General features: G+C 36.2%; 1 protein-coding gene across 2 annotated transcripts in view; it reads right to left on the bottom strand.

Moving 5' to 3' along the window:
• The window catches only part of LOC106060768 (putative sodium-coupled neutral amino acid transporter 11), a 44568-nt gene that overhangs the window by 18388 nt on the left and 6087 nt on the right, over positions 1 to 20093 (bottom strand). The window contains exons 1-2 of one of the 2 annotated variants that reach the window (XM_056031770.1): positions 13162 to 13289; positions 2294 to 2435 (exon numbers count right to left, since the gene is read on the bottom strand). In XM_056031770.1, coding sequence (XP_055887745.1) covers positions 2294 to 2432 — 139 coding nt within the window. In that variant the 5' untranslated portion in view covers positions 2433 to 2435; positions 13162 to 13289. Of the gene's footprint in view, positions 1 to 2293; positions 2436 to 13161; positions 13290 to 20093 lie in introns of those variants that run through there. The other variant, XM_056031766.1, reaches the window with a different exon arrangement.

Raw genomic sequence — 20093 nt, 5'->3', positions numbered from 1 at the left:
ATGGCCTTGACCGTTGTAACAGCATCTTCCTGTTGAGTAGAAAACCTTTTCGCGGTCTTATGAAAAGAAACAATGCACGACAGACGAGAGATGTTGAACGTTCCGATAAATTCGAGTCGAGACTTGCGTTACAACAACAACCACCACAGACTTTTCAGGGGATCTTGTTGCTGAGACCTCTCGAGGTAGACATACTAATACAAATGGTAGACATAGAAGAGGAAACGACGTCGATTAATTTATTCATTGTAATGTTTGAAATATAATAATAATATAATTGTTGCTAGATTATTGTTCAAATTTTAATGAACGTATTAATTACAATACCGAATTCGTCCCTTCAAAATAAATTGAACGCCTTCGCGCCCTCCAAACCTTTCTTTGGAAAAACGTCGCGCTCACCATTTTGAGAATCCCTGCTGATGGGAATAGCACATGACCAACATTTTAAAACGCAAAACTAAATCTCAATTTGATTCAAACAAAACACGTTTTATTTTTACTTTTTATGATGAATAATTTAATAAAACTAGCAGACACTTTATATCAATGTAGCTACATAATCCTATCTTTGGTGACAAATTTGTTAATTTCTTAGTTTTGTTTTAATTCTTTGACAATTTTATTTCTATTCTTTAATATATTGACAGTCTTGTCTATAATCCCTAATATAATGACAGTTTCAATTACATTAGCCACATACACAAAGTCTTATTTCTACTCATCACATTTTAAGAGGATGTTCAGTAGTTTATTGATGACATACTCAATGACAACACAGTACATCAATTTCTATAGACGTCTACCGCATTTCAGAAAAATTCATTTCTCTTTCAAAAAGAATTTGCCCGTTTTCAAAAGTAAGCTACATGTAAAAAGAAGTGAATAAAGTTGTAGCTAGATATAAAGCTTTTTTCTTAATGTCTAGATCTATCTATACATACTGACAGAATGACACATTCTTAGAGTATACTCAGTATAGTAACACTCTACACAGGATACAGTTACTGAAGTGAGAAACATTGTTACACTTAAGTCTCAAGATACACAAGTGGAGTGGTCAAGCGCTTGGATTCCAAACCCATGGCTCTCGGGTTCCAATCTTGGGACAGGGAATTCGGATTTCGGGATTTTAGGACGCTCCTTAGTCCATCCAACTCTAATGGGTACCTGGTATTAGTTGATGAAAATAAAGACAGTTGGTCATTGTACTGGTCACATTATACGCTCGTTAACCTTCAGCCATAGAAAAAGATTACCATTACATCATCTTTCCTATAGATCGTAAGATCTGAAAAGGATATTTTACTTGTTCTTACTTACTCCCCAGGCTACAGTGAGTTACTCTAGTGAGACACACTGTTAGAATACAGTCTGACTCTACACAGAATACAGCCGGCTGTACTCACAACATGACCCTCACCAAGCATCCCCCACCTCATCCCCCACAATCACACGGAAACACAGCATTCCCCGTACGTCCATAAATTACATCCAGCCGACGAGAGAGCTTTGATTCGATGACTCGAGGCAACGGTCAACGGAATCTAATCGATAAATGGTAACATGGTATCAGGGCGCCAGCGCGCCACATGTTGATGGAGATATGGCTCCCCGACCTAAGCCCACTTCAACCAATATTTCTTATCATCTAGTGTAAAACAAAGATATATTTGGATCAGAAGCACACCAAATCATCTTTAGGCAAAGTGATCAAGTTAACATGTGGTGCGTGCAAGATAAATAGTCTACAAGGTAGAACTAAACGAGTTCGATATAAGAACAATATTGTGAAAAAGGCAGTAGAAGCTAAGAACTGAAACGCTTATCTTATCTTATTTTAGAAAATAAACACGTTACTTCAAAAAAAAAAAAAGAAGATGATTACGTCCTACGCGTTATGCATCTAGTCGTGCATATAAACCAATGACTTAAATTCTGCCAAGTCAATGGTTTTCCTAACTGGCTCAGGCAACCCATTCCATGCTCTCGTCTTTAAAGTAAAGTCTACATCTAGATCTAAGTTTAAAAAGTATTTCAAAAATTAGTACTGAAAATATCGACATGGAAAATTTGGACAGAAGTGAAACGAAATGAAAACTGATTAAATTTTTTAAATACAGCAAGTTCAGCAAGAATTTTTTAAAATTAAAATTTACTTTTCAATAATTCTTTTTTCTTTAAAGAAAAAACAGAATATGATTGACATTACATTGGAATCGAGATCTAGAACTAGATATAGTCTACAATCAAGCACTAGATCTATCACTAGAAGTATGATTTGCTTACTTACCTATTATGCCAGAGCCTATGATGGAATTGATGAAATTGAATGACGTCATTGGTATGGAGCTCCGAGGCTTGCCGTCATCTTTCTCCTCCATCAAGCCCCTCGTGTCACTCACGCTGGATGTGTCCGAAAAATCGGACATTGTCTGCAATTAAATGTGTAGTATATATTAAAACTGAAAGAGTGTAGATAGAATTAAACGTGTTATAGAGTTTTGGGCTGTGTTATGGCCTCCACCGATATCCTTTTCTATTTTTTTTAAAGTACACATCCGGGTAGCACACAGCCCATAAAGTACTTCCGGTTAGGAGGCCATGCTAAATTTAGTTGTCAGTGGAAGAGAATGTCTGAAAAGATTTTCGATAAAATCGATTCCCGGAATAACCAGATTTTTTTTTTTAGAGAACGCTCATTTTATTCTCTAAGCATGCAGCTCTGAGAAAGTAAGCATAGCGAGTAGACAGTATTTCACTATCGAAATTCTATTATTTTCGTTTCACAAAAAGAAGAGATACTATAGATCTTATAAAGAAACAATTGTTTTTCAATGGAAGCATCAATGCGCCATTTTATTTAAACTATGAGAAAAAAATGGAGGGAGGATGTGCCGAAGATGTAAACAGCTAAACTAATAGATTGCATTTCTATCACAAAATAGTCTTTCCTTCTTTTATGAAGCGTTGAAGGTTAATGCGTGTAGCCAACATAATTATTTGGTTATTAATCTCGTTCTAAAAGTTTTGTAGGTTATCAACTGAAGAATTCAATTCTTATATTTAACACACACACACACACTCACACAGATGTTTCAAATAGAACTGCTTTTTGAGTGTATATTGACAGCGGAAAATAGGAAGGATGGATGGATAGATAGATCTATATATATATATAGCTCCTCCTTCGTGATCGAAGATGAGCATATTACGCATGTCCTATGAACTCGAAGATGACTGTAAAGTCCAATCCTCGCTTTAAAAAAGCCAGTCGCATACGTGGCGTAGGTGGGTAGATAAATACACAGACAGACAGACAGACAGATAGATAGATAGATAGATAGATAGATAGATAGATAGATAGATAGATAGATAGATAGATAGATAGATAGATAGATAGATAGATAGATAGATAGATAGATAGATAGATGATAGATAATTTGAACTGTTCTTTACAGTCTATGTTGTTGACCAACTCACACATGCGCACAGATTGTTCAATCAGATTACAGGAAGATTGATTGATTGACAGGTGAATTAGCTCGCTCGGTTAGCTGTGACGTTCTGAACAGATACAACATAGTCTCATAAACATGTTTTCATTTTAACTCCTTGATATAAATGAAAAATGCGACGATCTATAGAGAAGGGATAGGAGTCCCCAATGACACTGTGTTGGTAACTAATAAACACTACAATCCTAACTTAAAGTACTATTTATTACTTCAACACATCTTTAGATCTAAACATTATTTAAAGAACAACAACATCATGTGTGTATCGAGTGAAACTGAGGAGCATATTACGAGGCCAACAACGATAATGACTACATTGAGCTAATAATAACAACAAAAAATCTCGATATTATCAACAAGACATAACTTAGAAATAAAGAAACTTTTCAATTCTATTCAGATTTTGGAGTGGCAAAACTAAAAAGTCGAAAGTGATGATGGAAGTTTGCCGGTCGAGAGCCTTTAAAATAGTGTTACAAACAACACTGACAGAATTGTTACATATCTGAACCAGCCAGCCATTAAAATAGTGTCATGCACAATATTGACAGAATTGTTACATATTAGAGCCAATGTAATTAGGTCACACAACTAACTTGTCAACTGATTTTCAGAATAGATATTCTTTACTATATAGCCGTGAGCGCCCCGCAGACATCTAATGAGATGTTATGGCCACAGGCGACATATTCTGCCTTATGTCTGTAGTGATTTCTTTTTGTGTGTACATACTTAACAAGCCTGATTATAGATATTGTGTACATACTTAACAAGCCAGATTATAGATATTGTGTACATACTTAACAAGCCAGATTATAGATATTGTGTACATACTTAACAAGCCAGATTATAGATATTGTGTACATACTTAACAAGCCAGATTATAGATATTGTGTACATACTTAACAAGCCAGATTATAGATATTGGGTATGCCTCCCCGTTAAATGGTAATTTCCAAAAGTTTATAATAAAATATTTTGACTAAAAATATATTGTGTGTTTCGTTTCTCTAATCTAATTGTACATATAGTCGAATGTGCAATTGTTTTTTTAAATAAGCGAATGGCAGTATCATTTAAAAGGGCCACAGGTCTAGCGACACGTTTGACATGCCCGATCTATTGAGCATACCATTAAGCACATTCCCATCGTTGGCATAATTAATTTTTTTTTCTTATAACGGAAATACGCAAACCTGACAGGCGGCCATTTTTATTTTGCAATAAGCTGTTTCTGTTCTTGTTCTAAGATCCTTAAGATACAATTTGAGAATCGAGCATATTTTTCCTTTTTAGAACAAATCAATGTTTGGACTTTCAATTAAGAAGTCGTATACGACATCTATAATGAATGGAATCAACTAGAAACTATACAGTCTCACGGGGAGACAGCGGAGAAGGAATGTTTTCAAATCTTTGTTTACCGTTTAGAACTTTTACTGCTGGGAAATTGTTTTTGTGGAGAGACTGATATTGATGTTGATTAACAGACTGAAAGAGAAATTAAAATATGGAGAGATATTGAGAGACTTAAATTGAGATATTGAGAGACTTTAAGAGAGATTGAGAGACTGTCAGAGAGATTGAGAGAAAAAGAGATTGTCAGAATGAAAGAGGGATTAAATGAGTGACAAAGAATAATTGAATGAGTGCTTGACCAAAAAAAAGCATATAACTGAGATGTCTAGTTGAATTGTTGGATATTGCTTTGCCCCTACAATTCCTATGACATTGTTAGAAGGAGATCTATGTAGAGAAACGTGAGAACACACTAGAACACACATTGGTATAGATTTATCAGGCCAAATACATTCTTCCTTATTAAATTATCCAAAAGTAGGCCTAAGTGTCCCTCAGACCCCCCTTGATTACAACCAAATGCCGGCTGCTGTGGTCTCTTTTGTTTTTGTTGGATATTTAGGCGTCTCTTGCTCGGTAAGTTATTGATTTCCAAAGCGTGCGCGCTCTCAAGGGTGTTGTGAATCTACTTCATCGGTTCGCAAATAGCGCCCCGACTGAGCGATCATATGGGCGCCACAAACGTGTTTTCTATTAACTATTTCAATTTGTTCGAAGCTCCTCAGTTTTTGGACTTGTAGCGCTGTGAGAGATGAAACTCCTGCTACATTGTATTACAGACTTGGAACCAGACAACCGAGTGATCTTATGGGCCTTTGATAATTTTCAACCGAAGCCTTGGATACTTTAATCTCCCAGAAGTCCTAGAGCCACAAGGTAACCCACAAGAAGTCAGTATTTCAGTTTTTTTTTCTTCTTTGTTAGACTATTCATGCTCCACCCCACTAACGAAGGAAACACTATCCCTGTGCAAAGATGCAAACCTTAGATCAAGTTAGATGATTCCTTGCTATTTACTTTTGAAAGATGATTGCAGTGAATTTCTGTATGGAACACTCCTGTTCTACTTACTCAGTCAACGCCGAGAATGTTAAAAACCTTTTTAGTTTCAAACACTAAACTGTAGCTTCAAAATAACTATGATAATAACTGTTCAGTGAAGTATTCATCTAGGAATTTTAGCTGCGTCAGAAACTTCTTTTCCCAAGTTTTCATCATTGAAGTCAAACTGAAGCATGCCCTATCTAATATTTACCTGGACTTAAACGAAAAAGGAATTAAATTTTCTTGTCAATGTTATGGAAAAGTGTCGATGGATCATTATAAAAATATTTATAGTTATTTTTTAACTTAAGTGCGATAAACAATAGATAAAATGATTCACGTATGGTATGTACTTATAGATTAGATTTCAACATTATTGTTGTTTTACCATTCTCTTAGTTGCCCCCAGGTACATGGTGCAAAGGGGAATAGTCTGTGTTGCAAGTAGGTAAAGCCGGCATTACTAGTATTTAAAATAAGCCTACTCAACCTTATTTTTTTATATCTGCATCATGGCGTGATCGAGATGTAGGTGTTAAAATCAATACAGAAAAAAATAGTTTAAATAGTGTGTTACGAAATAAATTTTACGAGACGTGTGTTAAACGTGTTGAACTCAGCTAAACACAGTCATTTATTGTGCTCACACTAAACACTGTCATTTATTGTGCTCACACTAAACACAGTCATTTATCAGTGCGGTGGGAGTTTATTGGCTTTCTACGACATTATGAATGTTACATATATAGATCTAGCAAAGAGTGACGTGCCACAGGATGAAATACCATCACCACAGATTTTTACTGGAAGAAATTTCTGACGTCAATCGATCGTCTGCTGGTCATTTCACTTTAGGATTACAAGACACCTGCACGTCCAAAGGAGGACAAGCTGAGAACAAAGCCTTACAAAGAAAGACAAAAAAGGACACAACTTTAAAAGTCTAAATGTGTATTTTGAGAAGCAGGCTTATAAATCAATGGTTGTAAAACTGCTATATTAAGTATCGAACAAATCCAAGGAACTCTATGTTCGACATTTTCTTCTGATTGTATTTTGTATGAAATATCCTCTCATTGGGCATTCTATTTATATTGACTTATAAATTACAAACGTTCATTTGAAAGAGAGGATAATTACGACTAACGCGTATACACGTGTTAATCTAGTCGAATTCATGTGTTAATCTAGCATGTTAATTAAAGACTGAAACTCTTAAAGTCACTGATTTTCCTGGATCGTCCAGCCAAGCCATTCCATGAAGATGGAGCTATTGAGCCAATTTGTCCTTGCATATGAAATAAGAAATCTTTCTTTATTTTGTGCCTTTCTAAGTATTTTATTAGGTTGTATTTTTGAATTTGCAAGTTATGGTTCAATGTTTTATGTATTATTGTTATTTTACTTTTTAGTTGAGTGTGCTGAAGTCTCTAGCTTTAGTGATTTTACTAATGGTGTTTAGTCAAATGTGAATATTTGTAATAAATCTCACGGCTCTATTTTGCATCTGTTCTAGATTCTTTATGTTTTCTAGAGTTGTGGGATCCTAAACAGAGGATACATATTCTAATATTGGTCTAACCAAGGTCAAATAGCAATTTAGTTTTATGTTCTTGTTAGATTTGTAAGAATTCATTTCAATAAACCTAATTTCTTGTTTGATTTTTTAAATAATTTAACCTATATCTGTATGTGGATTCCACGATAACTTTTCAGTATTATAATAATACCTAGGCATTTTGAGTTTTTATTTGGTCAACTGGTTTACCATAAATAAGACCTAGTGTTTATTTTTCATATATATTTTTTTGGCATGTTTCTGGGTGGAAAGACATTTGATTCCCATTTCTGTAATTCATCTAATTCTCTTTGTAAAGATTTAGTATTTTATGTTGTTTTTAATGTTGCGTATATTATGTAATCATCTGCAATTAGTCTAATTATCATTCCTAAACGCTCTTTTAACGATTTAAAAACACACAGAATTAGAGAAACAGGCTTCATGTGAAGAGCCTTGTTGCAGATACCTGTTCATGAAGTAAGTGGTCAAAGAGCTTCTGTCTGCTGGAAATGTGTTTCCACCAGAATATTACAGGATTGAATTTTCATTCTTTTTGTCTTACATGTTTCGAACATTCCTTCAGATCATTACGTCATAGCCAAACCTCCCACAGGACGACGAGGGATGGCAGCGGGTAGGGTTCCATCCGGGACTTTAGAGACAACCGAACGACAGTCAAAATCGCATACCACACTACCAGGCAGCCATCTTGCTGGACAATATGCCATTACACAGCAAACAACAGATTAAAAGCCGGACATGTCCACACTTTAGGACAATGCTTGTCGGACGGAGGACACGACCACATAAAAGGAGGACTTGTCTTCTTTTTTGCCGGACGTCTGGCAGTTTTAATTTTTTTTTTAAATAAGGCTCTTTCTGTGTGGAGCCTTAAAAATGGAGAAACAGCTTCTCCTTAAATACATTTATTGAATGCTGTAGAAATATCTTGGCACAATCCCTTCAGCTCACCCACACACAAACACACTGCCCGTTTCTCAGCCTTTCTGTGCTGGTCAAATCCCCAGGGTTGTCCAAGATTAAAGTGTTGTAAGGAAATAATTGCCGGTGTGAATTCCCATTGTGATCGGTCCGAGTTACATCCCTTGCAGAATATTTCAAGTAGACGGGGACACGCTGAGTGAAAAGCGAGGCAAATAGATCCTCACACAGAAGTAACAAATCAATAATGTCATTGAGTTGTTTGTGTGTTTTTTTTGTTGTTGTTTTGTTGTTTAATATTTTTTTTTACATTTATAATTTTAAGTCACAGACCTATGTATGTTATACCTAAACTGGAAAACGGAAACAAATTCTTATCCGATAATGATCAGATCACAGACCTATATATATATTGCTATATATGTAGCTTTTTTCAAGCTGTAAGGGAAGTCGCTCCGAATCTTGGAAAGTCTATCTTTTTTGTTTAAGAAAAGTAATGATATTCAGTTTTCAAAGCTTAGAAATAATGCAATACCATTTTGCGGATATTAAATAGAATGGGCTCTGTAAATGGGCTATTATTAATATTAATCACACATTTATATTATGTACGCAAATCTATGATGTAAAGCCATTTCCTGTTAGTTTCCATTGAGATAAATTGCAGCTTGAAGTATTCAAGCCTGTTGATTTAAATCATCTTATATGATTTTAGATTGTACTTTTAAATAGATTGATTACCTAGATATTTCTAGATCTAGATTATGTATCTAAAAATTGCAAAATAATAATGATGAGATGAGAGTGCTCTTATTTTTAATATACGATTACTCGGACTACATGATCTAGATCTAAACATTAAATTATATGTTACATAGGTTAGGGTTGAAAAAAGCAACAACAACTTTACTTCTTATAACTTCTTTACAAAACAACGCCTTGTTTCAGCTTTTTTTTTTTTTTTTGAAGTTTTTCACATTTGTGTGTATTGTTTGTCCAGTCTATGTATAATCTATCTAGACTTACTTAGGTCCTCCCGCGCCGTTCGGCGCATTGGGCGGCAAGCTGTCTCCATAAAGATCTGTCACTGGCAATGTCTGAAGCCTCCTCCCACCTGGTGTCCACTGTTCTGAGGTCCTCCATGAAGGTGTGTCGCCAAGTAATACAAGGACGCCCCTGTTTGCGCTTTCCTCGTTTTGGCTTCCATGTTATTCCATGGAACAAAACATGGAATATATATAGGTCTGTGATTTAAGTATTTTTATGACTATGAGAGTAGATCTTGATATCGACAAGTAGACCTTATAATTCAATTGACAACAATACTTCTAAATAAAAATTCTTTACTTTGAAAATTACACTTCCCAGTTAAAAAAATAAAACATAACTATCGCAACTAGGGGCTTATACAAATCGTATGTATTCAAAAGTCTGTCGTTAAACCCGCCAATTTTTTTTATTACTTTAATTGTGTTTCTCTTGATCAATGCTTGCCATCAAAATTTGTCAATGCCTCTGGTGTAATCTGCAAAAAATGTAGTCAATTCAAAATTACATTTAACCGTGCGAGTGACGATTCTCGATAGATCGAGATCTACAATTTCAAGTCTGGATCCCCAATCCATGTTAGTAACTCCCCGAAACACATTGACTCTTACAAATACTTTGCGTAGTTATTGAAGTAGTTATTAATTAGAAACAAACCATAAACCATGGTATATCCCTGAGGAACTCGTATATTGATTGATTTATGAACAATCTTGACCTATTACATTTAATCTATTCGAAAGTCATGGATAGTTCCTTATTATAGACGATTAATACAAAACAGATGACTATATATTCACACCAAAGGAAGATCTTATTTGCTTCAAATGTTCCCTCAGACAACACAAGACACAGATATTTTACAAAGAGAATTAGATGAATTACAGAAATGGGAATCAAATTGGAGCATGTCTTTCCACCCAGAAAAATGTCAGTTGTTAAGAGTAACAAAAAAACTAAAACAAATTAATTCCACTTATCTTATTCATGGCAAACCAATAACACAGACTAAAAACGCAAAATACCTAGGTGTTATAATAAATGAAAAACTATCATGGAATCCACATATTGATGAAACTACAAAAAAATCAAACAAAGCATTAGGATTTATTAAAAGAAATTTCTATAAATCAAATAAGAACATAAAACTAAAATGTTATTTAACCTTGGTTAGACCAATAATAGAATATGCATCCTTTGTTTAAGACCCCTCAACTCAAGAAAACATTAAGAAACTGGTACAGACACAAAATAGAGCAGTGAGATTCATAACAAACGAATATTCACATTTGACTAGAGTAACACCTTTAGTAAAATCACTAAATTTAGAAAGCCTTCAGGACAGAAGGCTCAAAAGTAAAGTAGCAATCATACATAAAACACTGAACCATAATCTTCAAATACAAAAACAAATTTAATAAAATACTCTGAAAGACACAAAGATAAAGGCACATTCCTCGTCCCATATGCTAGGACAAATTTGTACAAATACTCCTTCTTCCCTAGTGCTATTAGAGCATGGAATGGGTTGCCTGAGCTAGCCAGGAAAACCAGTGACTTGGCAGACTAAATGCATGACGCGTAGGACGTAATCATCTTCTTTTTTGAAGTAACGTCTGTATTATATAAGATAAGATAAGATAATATTATTACATAGCAGCCCAAACCTCCCGCAGGTCGGAAGGGTCTAGAGGCAGCAAGGTTCCAAAATGGAACAATCAACATCCTCGACTGACTGTTCAGAGCGCATATCACCCGAACAGTTTTTTAGTCTTCTCGTTAATAAAATAAAGTTTTATAAAATACTAAATAAATAAAATTATCTTTGTACAAAAACAGAAAAATTACTATAGCAACAGACAGTTTTATATTTCACCAATAAAAATTGTCTTGTTTCATAGATAAGTGTCACGCCCGCTAGTCTTTTTTTTTTTTCTTCGGTACCGAAAATGTTAATGTTCTTGTTGGTAAACAATTAGTAATGTGACACTCCAGCCTTCACTTAGTAACGGGTATTCCGTTTGTTTTATTGTTGTTGTTTTTTATGTTTTTGTGTTTGCTTGTTTGTTTGTTTTTGCTAACAGTAAATATTTTTGATTTGTTAAAATTGTGTGTTTTTTATTGTTGTTGTTTTTTTGCTGTGTTTTGTTGATATTTTTAAACTACTATGTCCGATGTTTACAAATAATGACAGAGATAAGTTGGATTAACACAACGGAAACTGATCTTAATGAACACTACTTCCTCTTCCGGCACATAATAAATATTTATTTCATTGATTTAAGTGACTTGAGTTATTCTGTGACTTGAATTAGACTGATATTTCAATTATATTGAGACTTGGGAATTAGACTATGACTTGAGTTATACTGTAACACCAAAGTATATTGTGACTTAAATTGTACTGTGACTTAAGTTATACTGTAACACCAAAGTATATTGTGACTTAAATTGTACTGTGACTTGAGTTATACTGTAACACCAAAGTATATTGTGACTTAAATTGTATTGTGACTTGAGTTATACTGTAACACCAAGTATATTGTGACTTAAATTGTACTGTGACTTAAGTTATACTGTAACACCAAAGTATATTGTGACTTAAATTGTACTGTGACTTGAGTTATACTGTAACACCAAGTATATTGTGACTTAAATTGTACTGTGACTTGAGTTATACTGTAACACCAAAGTATATTGTGACTTAAATTGTACTGTGACTTGAGTTATACTGTAATCAGATTTTAATTGTAAGTATATCGAGCGTAGATAATAAAGTGACAGTGGTGGAGTATAAAATTGTCTGGTCAAACAAAAACAATGAACCTAGTATCACCTAGAGGATCCTGACTGAAGGCAAAGACCGACAACAAAAACTCCGACAAAACTCGGAAATGGTTCAAAGGTAACCATAAAATTTAAAGATTTAAAATCAAAACCTGATGTTAAAATTATGGGACAGACTTAATTCTTAGTTTGGCTTGTCGGGTCAGCTTTGAAGCACTTAAAAAGGCTGTATTAATTATAGATTCACACAACAGATCATAATATTCTGGTATTTATGAAGCTACTCATGTGAAAAATCAGTTATCATTAGAAACTACACAAGATGATCAAATACATATATTTCTGCTATCTTAATGGAGGTCTGCATAATTGTATTCAAATAAAGTCTTGCTTCTTTCCCTGGCGATAAATTAGCCCCGAATCACGTATGATTTCTGACGGAAAGATTTTATGTCAAGGGAAAATCGAACGGGGAAATCCGGAAATACATCTACTATCTGACCTACTTTTAGATTTAAGAATGCAATGTCAAACTAATGCAATCTCCATCAATCACAATCCCTTTCTGCTGTATTCGACCAGAATTTTCTATTCTTTATAAAGCAATCCCTTTCGACCAGATTCATCATTTCGTTTTGCATTGTATATAAGACCTTGTTGATATGGTTACTGTTGGACACATTGCAGTGGGACTCAAACCATTAAAATAATGCTGCTGTTAAAGATAATCATGTGTATTATGAAAAAAAAATTAAGCTTTAATTGAAACCAGTGATGTCCAGCCTTATTCGGCCTGCTGTCCTTTTTTAATTTTTAACACTCGTGTCGCTGGTCACATCAACGAAATGATACAAAAAAAAAGTAAATAAACAATTAACCATTTTATTAGAATCTAGTACTTACAATAATTAATGAGAAGTTTATCCGAAATCAACTTTTTATCTGGATACGTAAATGAGAAAGCAAGTTGAAGCACTGAATCTTAATGTTCGTCCATAGGGCGACCACAGAACATCGGTCTCGTTTGTTGATCTTTGAAAAGTTTTGTTCATAAAAATAAGTGCTTGTAGTCATTTTGTATGCATTACTCAACATAAGTCACACAGGGATGTCAGGCTTTGTAAGTCAATCAGTCAAAGTTGCAGTCTAGCGGGGCAGTTGGACACATCAGACGTAGACAGATTTCCGTAAAGACGTTCAAAATATGAAAACCCGAAAATCTTTCATTGAAAACGTCAATAGAACCTTAAAAGTTGGATCATGTTCTGGCTGCGATAATTATACTCTTAGGAAAAACACATCTAGCTGCTGACCGTGTTTTCTTTTAGGAAAGATATCTAGCTGCTGATGCCGTGTTTTCTTTTAGGAAAGACACATCTAGCTGCTGACCGTGTTTTCTTTTAGGAAAAATAACATCTAGCTGCTGACCGTGTTTTCTTTTAGGAAAGACACATCTAGCTGCTGACCGTGTTTTCTTTTAGGAAACACATATCTAGCTGCTGACCGTGTTTTCTTTTAGGAAAGACACATCTAGCTGCTGACCGTGTTTTCTTTTAGGAAAGACACATCTAGCTGCTGACCGTGTTTTCTTTTAGGAAAGACACATCTAGCTGCTGACCGTGTTTTCTTTTAGGAAAGACATATCTAGCTGCTGACCGTGTTTTCTTTTAGGAAAGACACATCTAGCTGCTGACCGTGTTTTCTTTTAGGAAAGACACATCTAGCTGCTGACCGTGTTTTCTTTTAGGAAAGATATATCTAGCTGCTGACCGTGTTTTCTTTTAGGAAAAACACATCTAGCTGCTGACCGTGTTTTCTTTTAGGAAAGACACATCTAGCTGCTGACCGTGTTTTCTTTTAGGAAAGACACATCTAGCTGCTGACCGTGTTTTCTTTTAGGAAAGACACATCTAACTGCTGACCGTGTTTTCTTTTAGGAAAGACATATCTAGCTGCTCACCGTGTTTTCTTTTAGGAAAGACATATCTAGCTGCTGACCGTGTTTTCTTCTAGGAACGACACATCTAGCTGCTGACCGTGTTTTCTTCTAGGAAAGACACATCTAGCTGCTGACCGTGTTTTCTTTTAGGAAAGACACATCTAGCTGCTGACCGTGTTTTCTTTTAGGAAAGACACATCTAGCTGCTGAGCATGTTTTCTTTTAGGAAAGATATATCTAGCTGCTGACCGTGTTTTCTTTTAGGAAAAACACATCTAGCTGCTGACCGTGTTTACTTTTAGGAAAGACACATCTAGCTGCTGACCGGGTTTTCTTTTAGGAAAGACACATATAGCTGCTGACCGTGTTTTCTTTTAGGAAAGATATCTAGCTGCTGACCGTATTTTCTTTTAGGAAAGACACATCTAGCTGCTGACCGTGTTTTCTTTTAGGAAAGACACATCTAGCTGCTGACCGTGTTTTCTTTTAGGAAAGACACATCTAGCTGCTGACCGTGTTTTCTTTTAGGAAAGACACATCTAGCTGCTGACCGTGTTTTCTTTTAGGAAAGACACATCTAGCTGCTGACCGTGTTTTCTTTTAGGAAAGACACATCTAGCTGCTGACCGTGTTTTCTTCTAGAAAAGACACATCTAGATGCTGACCGTGTTTTCTTTTAGAAAAGACACATCTAGCTGTTGACCGCGTTTTCTTTTAGGAAAGACACATCTAGCTGCTGACCGCGTTTTCTTTTAGGAAAGACATATCTAGCTGCTGACCGTGTTTTCTTTTAGGAAAGACACATCTAGCTGCTGACCGTGTTTTCTTTTAGGAAAGACACATCTAGCTGCTGACCGTGTTTTCTTTTAAGAAAGACACATCTAGCTGCTGACCGTGTTTTCTTCTAGGAAAGACACATCTAGCTGCTGACCGTGTTTTCTTCTAGGAAAGACATATCTAGCTGCTGACCGTGTTTTCTTCTAGGAAAGACACATCTAGCTGCTGACCGTGTTTTCTTCTAGAAAAGACACATCTAGCTGCTGACCGTGTTTTCTTCTAGGAAAGACACATCTAGCTGCTGACCGTGTTTTCTTTTAGGAAAGACACATCTAGCTGCTGACCGTGTTTTCTTTTAGGAAAGACATTTCTAGCTGCTGACCGTGTTTTCTTTTAGGAAAGACATATCTAGCTGCTGACCGTGTTTTCTTTTAGGAAAGACACATCTAGCTGCTGACCGTGTTTTCTTTTAGGAAAGACATATCTAGCTGCTGACCGTGTTTTCTTTTAGGAAAGACACATCTAGCTGCTGACCGTGTTTTCTTTTAGGAAAGACATATCTAGCTGCTGACCGTGTTTTCTTTTAGGAAAGACATATCTAGCTGCTGACCGTGTTTTCTTTTAGGAAAGACACATCTAGCTGCTGACCGTGTTTTCTTTTAGGAAAGACATATCTAGCTGCTGAGCATGTTTTTTTTCTAGGAAAGACACATCTAGCTGCTGACCGTGTTTTCTTTTAGGAAAGACACATCTAGCTGCTGACCGTGTTTTCTTCTAGGAAAGACACATCTAGCTGCTGACCGTGTTTTCTTTTAGGAAAGACATATCTAGCTGCTGAGCATGTTTTCTTCTAGGAAAGACACATCTAGCTGCTGACCGTGTTTTCTTTTAGGAAAGACATATCTAGCTGCTGACCGTGTTTTCTTTTAGGAAAGACACATCTAGCTGCTGACCGTGTTTACTTTTAGGAAAGACATATCTAGCTGCTGACCGTGTTTTCTTTTAGGAAAGACATATCTAGCTGCTGACCGTGTTTTCTTTTAGGAAAGACATATCTAGCTGCTGACCGTGTTTACTTTTAGGAAAGACATATCTAGCTGCTGACCGTGTTTTCTTTTAGGAAAGACATATCTAGCTGCTGACCGTGTTTACTTTTAGGAAAGACATATCTAGCTGCTGACCGTGTTTTCTTTTAGGAAAGACATATCTAGCTGCTGACCGTGTTTTCTTTTAGGAAAGACACATCTAGCTGCTGACCGTGTTTACTTTTAGGAAAGACACATCTAGCTGCTGACCGTGTTTTCTTTTAGGAAAGACACATCTAGCTGCTGACCGTGTTTTCTTTTAGGAAAGTCACATCTAGCTGCTGACTGTGTTTTCTTTTAGGAAAGACACATCTAGCTGCTGACCGTGTTTTCTTTTAGGAAAGACACATCTAGCTGCTGACCGTGTTTTCTTTTAGGAAAGACATATCTAGCTGCTGACCGTGTTTTCTTTTAGGAAAGACATATCTAGCTGCTGACCGTGTTTTCTTTTAGGAAAGACACATCTAGCTGCTGACCAGGGGCGGACTGGCTATATGGGCATTCGGGCAAATACCCGGTGGGCCGGTACCCAAGTGGGCCGGTAGAGCCACCGAAAGGGCCGCATGAATGCCAGTAAATTGTTTCAAGATTTATATTATTCTCTTAAAAGGCAACACTTTGAGCGTCATGGATAAATCAAAATACTGTTTACACTTTTCCTTCATCCGTCTATAGTGCTTATAGTAGACGTCACTAAACGACAAACAAGAAAATTAAGACATTTATTTCATATAGAGATCGACGTTAGTGTGAATCTATAAAGGGATCAACAACAACGTTCCAAGTCCTATAGAAGACATGTCCAGTCACATACGAATTCTTTTTTTGTTTGATGGAGTTGGTCCCGCTACGAAGTCCTTCACAAATCACAATTATTTTCATGAACAGTGTTGAAATGTGTTGATTGGAATCAAAATGCAAAATAATCTAAAAAGAAGGAAAAAGAAGAAGAAAAAGAAGGAGCAGAAAATAAGTAATAATAACTATTGCTGGAATGCTTTGCAAAACAATATTACAAAGAGAGTTTATGTTATCACACAAACTCAGATGCGCTCCCCCCCCCCAAAATCGAATTCCTCAATGGACCAGGAATATTCAAGTCATAGTCTTGTTTTTATCGTTTAAAGTAATAAAATTTTAAAAATCATTTGGCTTTATTGTTCATAAAAGCAAACAGTACAACACGTCGTCTTTGATAAGACTCTTCTTCTAGGTAGAGTAACGTTAACTGATCATGTAAGAACTTTTTTTTATTTTGTGATCTTTGGGCGCCTCTGAGTGACCCAGCTCTAATGGGTACCTGACATTAGTTGGGGAAAAGCGGTTGGTCGTTGTGCATTGCACCCTCGTAAACCGTAGGCCACAGAAACAGATGACCTTTACACCATCTGCCATATAGACTACAAGATCTAAAAGGAGAACTTACTTACTTTACTACTGGGTAATTGTGTACTATGTTTTTCGTATCAAATTCACTTCTTACTGTTTACATAATAAATAAATCTGCACCCTCTAAGCAGTAAGAATATAAGCTATATCTTAGATGTGAATTTTGTTCAAATTGTTTAATACATTTAAATCTAGATCTACGTCTGGCCTCTATTTAGTCCAATTTAGATTGTTGTCATCCACAAACTTTATGATGACAGCATTTACGAATGAACAGGTTTAACGCCACAAGAAACACTAATGCCAAGACGACAAAGTTATTGACTTAAGTCAAAATACAAAGAGGCTTTACTAGAACATCAGATTATCTTGACATCATTTGTTTTACTGAACGTAAGGATATTAAAAACAAGTGGATATATTCTGTGGTGTAGGCCTATGTTTGTAGCCAGCTTTAAGATGCAATCAAACTAGGTTTCCAAGTTATTGAGAAAGCAGTATATGAGAGTAAAGTTCTCTTTCAGACCTTGCGATCTATAGATCAGATGTTTCTTTGCCAATGGCTAACGAGCAGGATGTCATGTGGCCAGCACAATGACCAACAGCCTTTACTTTCTCAACTAAAGTCAGGTACCCGTTAAGGTTGGGTTGACCCAGTGGAGCCCTACAAATCCCGAAATTCAAAATCCTATTCTTCACCGAGATTCCAACCCAGAACCCCAGGTTCGGAAGCGCTTAACCACTCAGCCACCGCACCCCCATGACTTTGTGAGATGGACAGTTAAAATAATGGAGAATAAAGAGTTGTATTTGTAAATTGAAGTTCAAATGTGTGAGAAAATGGCGAGGAGTGAATGTGAATCATAAACAATATGTTCGTTAATGGGGGATCTTCAGATGTTTTGAATGTGAATGCTAATGTATATGGTAGCGAAAACTTTTCACAATAAGAGATTCCCCATTATACTTTATTCATTTAGTAATAGCGCTTATCAGATAGTTTCAAAATCATCAAATAAATTATTCATATACTACTTTCGATACATTATTAAAATGTCAACTATGAATTTGAAATCAGGTATGATTGGACGCCCATCATGTGGCATGATATAGAAATACCCAGACACCCAGTCCACCCCTGCTGCCGACCGTGTTTTCTTTTAGGAAAGACACATCTAGCTGCTGACCATGCTGACCGTGTTTTCTTTTAGGAAAGACACATCTAGCTGCTGACCGTGTTTTCTTCTAGGAAAGACATATCTAGCTGCTGACCGTGTTTTCTTTTAGGAAAGACACATCTAGCTGCTGACCGTGTTTTCTTTTAGGAAAGACACATCTAGCTGCTGACAGTATTTTCTTTTAGGAAAGACACATCTAGCTGCTGACCGTGTTTTCTTTTAGGAAAGACACATCTAGCTGCTGACCGTGTTTTCTTTTAGGAAAGACATATCTAGCTGCTGACCGTGTTTTCTTTTAGGAAAGACACATCTAGCTGCTGACCGTGTTTTCTTTTAGGAAAGACATATCTAGCTGCTGACCATGTTTTCTGTTAGGAAAGACACATCTAGCTGCTGACCGTGTATTCTTTTAGGAAAGACACATCTAGCTGCTGACCGTGTTTTCTTCTAGGAAAGACACATCTAGCTGCTGACCGTGTTTACTTCTGGGAAAGACACATCTAGCTGCTGACCGTGTTTTCTTTTAGGAAAGACACATCTAGCTGCTGACCGTGTTTTCTTTTAGGAAAGACACATCTAGCTGCTGACCGTGTTTTCTTTTAGGAAAGACACATCTAGCTGCTGACCGTGTTTTCTTTTAGGAAAGACACATCTAGCTGCTGACCGTGTTTTCTTTTAGGAAAGACACATCTAGCTGCTGACCGTGTTTTCTTTTAGGAAAGACACATCTAGCTGCTGACCGTGTTTTCTTTTAGGAAAGACACATCTAGCTGCTGACCGTGTTTTCTTTTAGGAAAGACACATCTAGCTGCTGACCGTGTTTACATTTAGGAAATACACATCTAGCTGCTGACCGTGTTTACTTTTAGGAAAGACACATCTAGCTGCTGACCGTGTTTACTTTTAGGAAAGACACATCTAGCTGCTGAGCATGTTTAATTTTAGGAAAGACACATCTAGCTGCTGACCGTGTTTACTTTTAGGAAAGACACATCTAGCTGCTGACCGTGTTTTCTTTTAGGAAAGACACATCTAGCTGCTGACCGTGTTTACTTTTAGGAAAGACACATCTAGCTGCTGACCGTGTTTTCTTTTAGGAAAGACACATCTAGCTGCTGACCGTGTTTACTTTTAGGAAAGACACATCTAGCTGCTGACCGTGTTTTCTTTTAGGAAAGACACATCTAGCTGCTGACCGTGTTTTCTTTTAGGAAAGACACATCTAGCTGCTGACCGTGTTTACATTTAGGAAATACACATCTAGCTGCTGACCGTGTTTACTTTTAGGAAAGACACATCTAGCTGCTGACCGTGTTTACTTTTAGGAAAGACACATCTAGCTGCTGAGCATGTTTAATTTTAGGAAAGACACATCTAGCTGCTGAGCATGTTTAATTTTAGGAAAGACACATCTAGCTGCTGACCGTGTTTACTTTTAGGAAAGACACATCTAGCTGCTGACCGTGT

Source organism: Biomphalaria glabrata, chromosome 1 (assembly GCF_947242115.1).
Source record: "Biomphalaria glabrata chromosome 1, xgBioGlab47.1, whole genome shotgun sequence".
In the NCBI taxonomy this organism is placed as follows: domain Eukaryota; kingdom Metazoa; phylum Mollusca; class Gastropoda; family Planorbidae; genus Biomphalaria; species Biomphalaria glabrata.
This window is presented reverse-complemented; position numbering and strand designations above follow the sequence as displayed.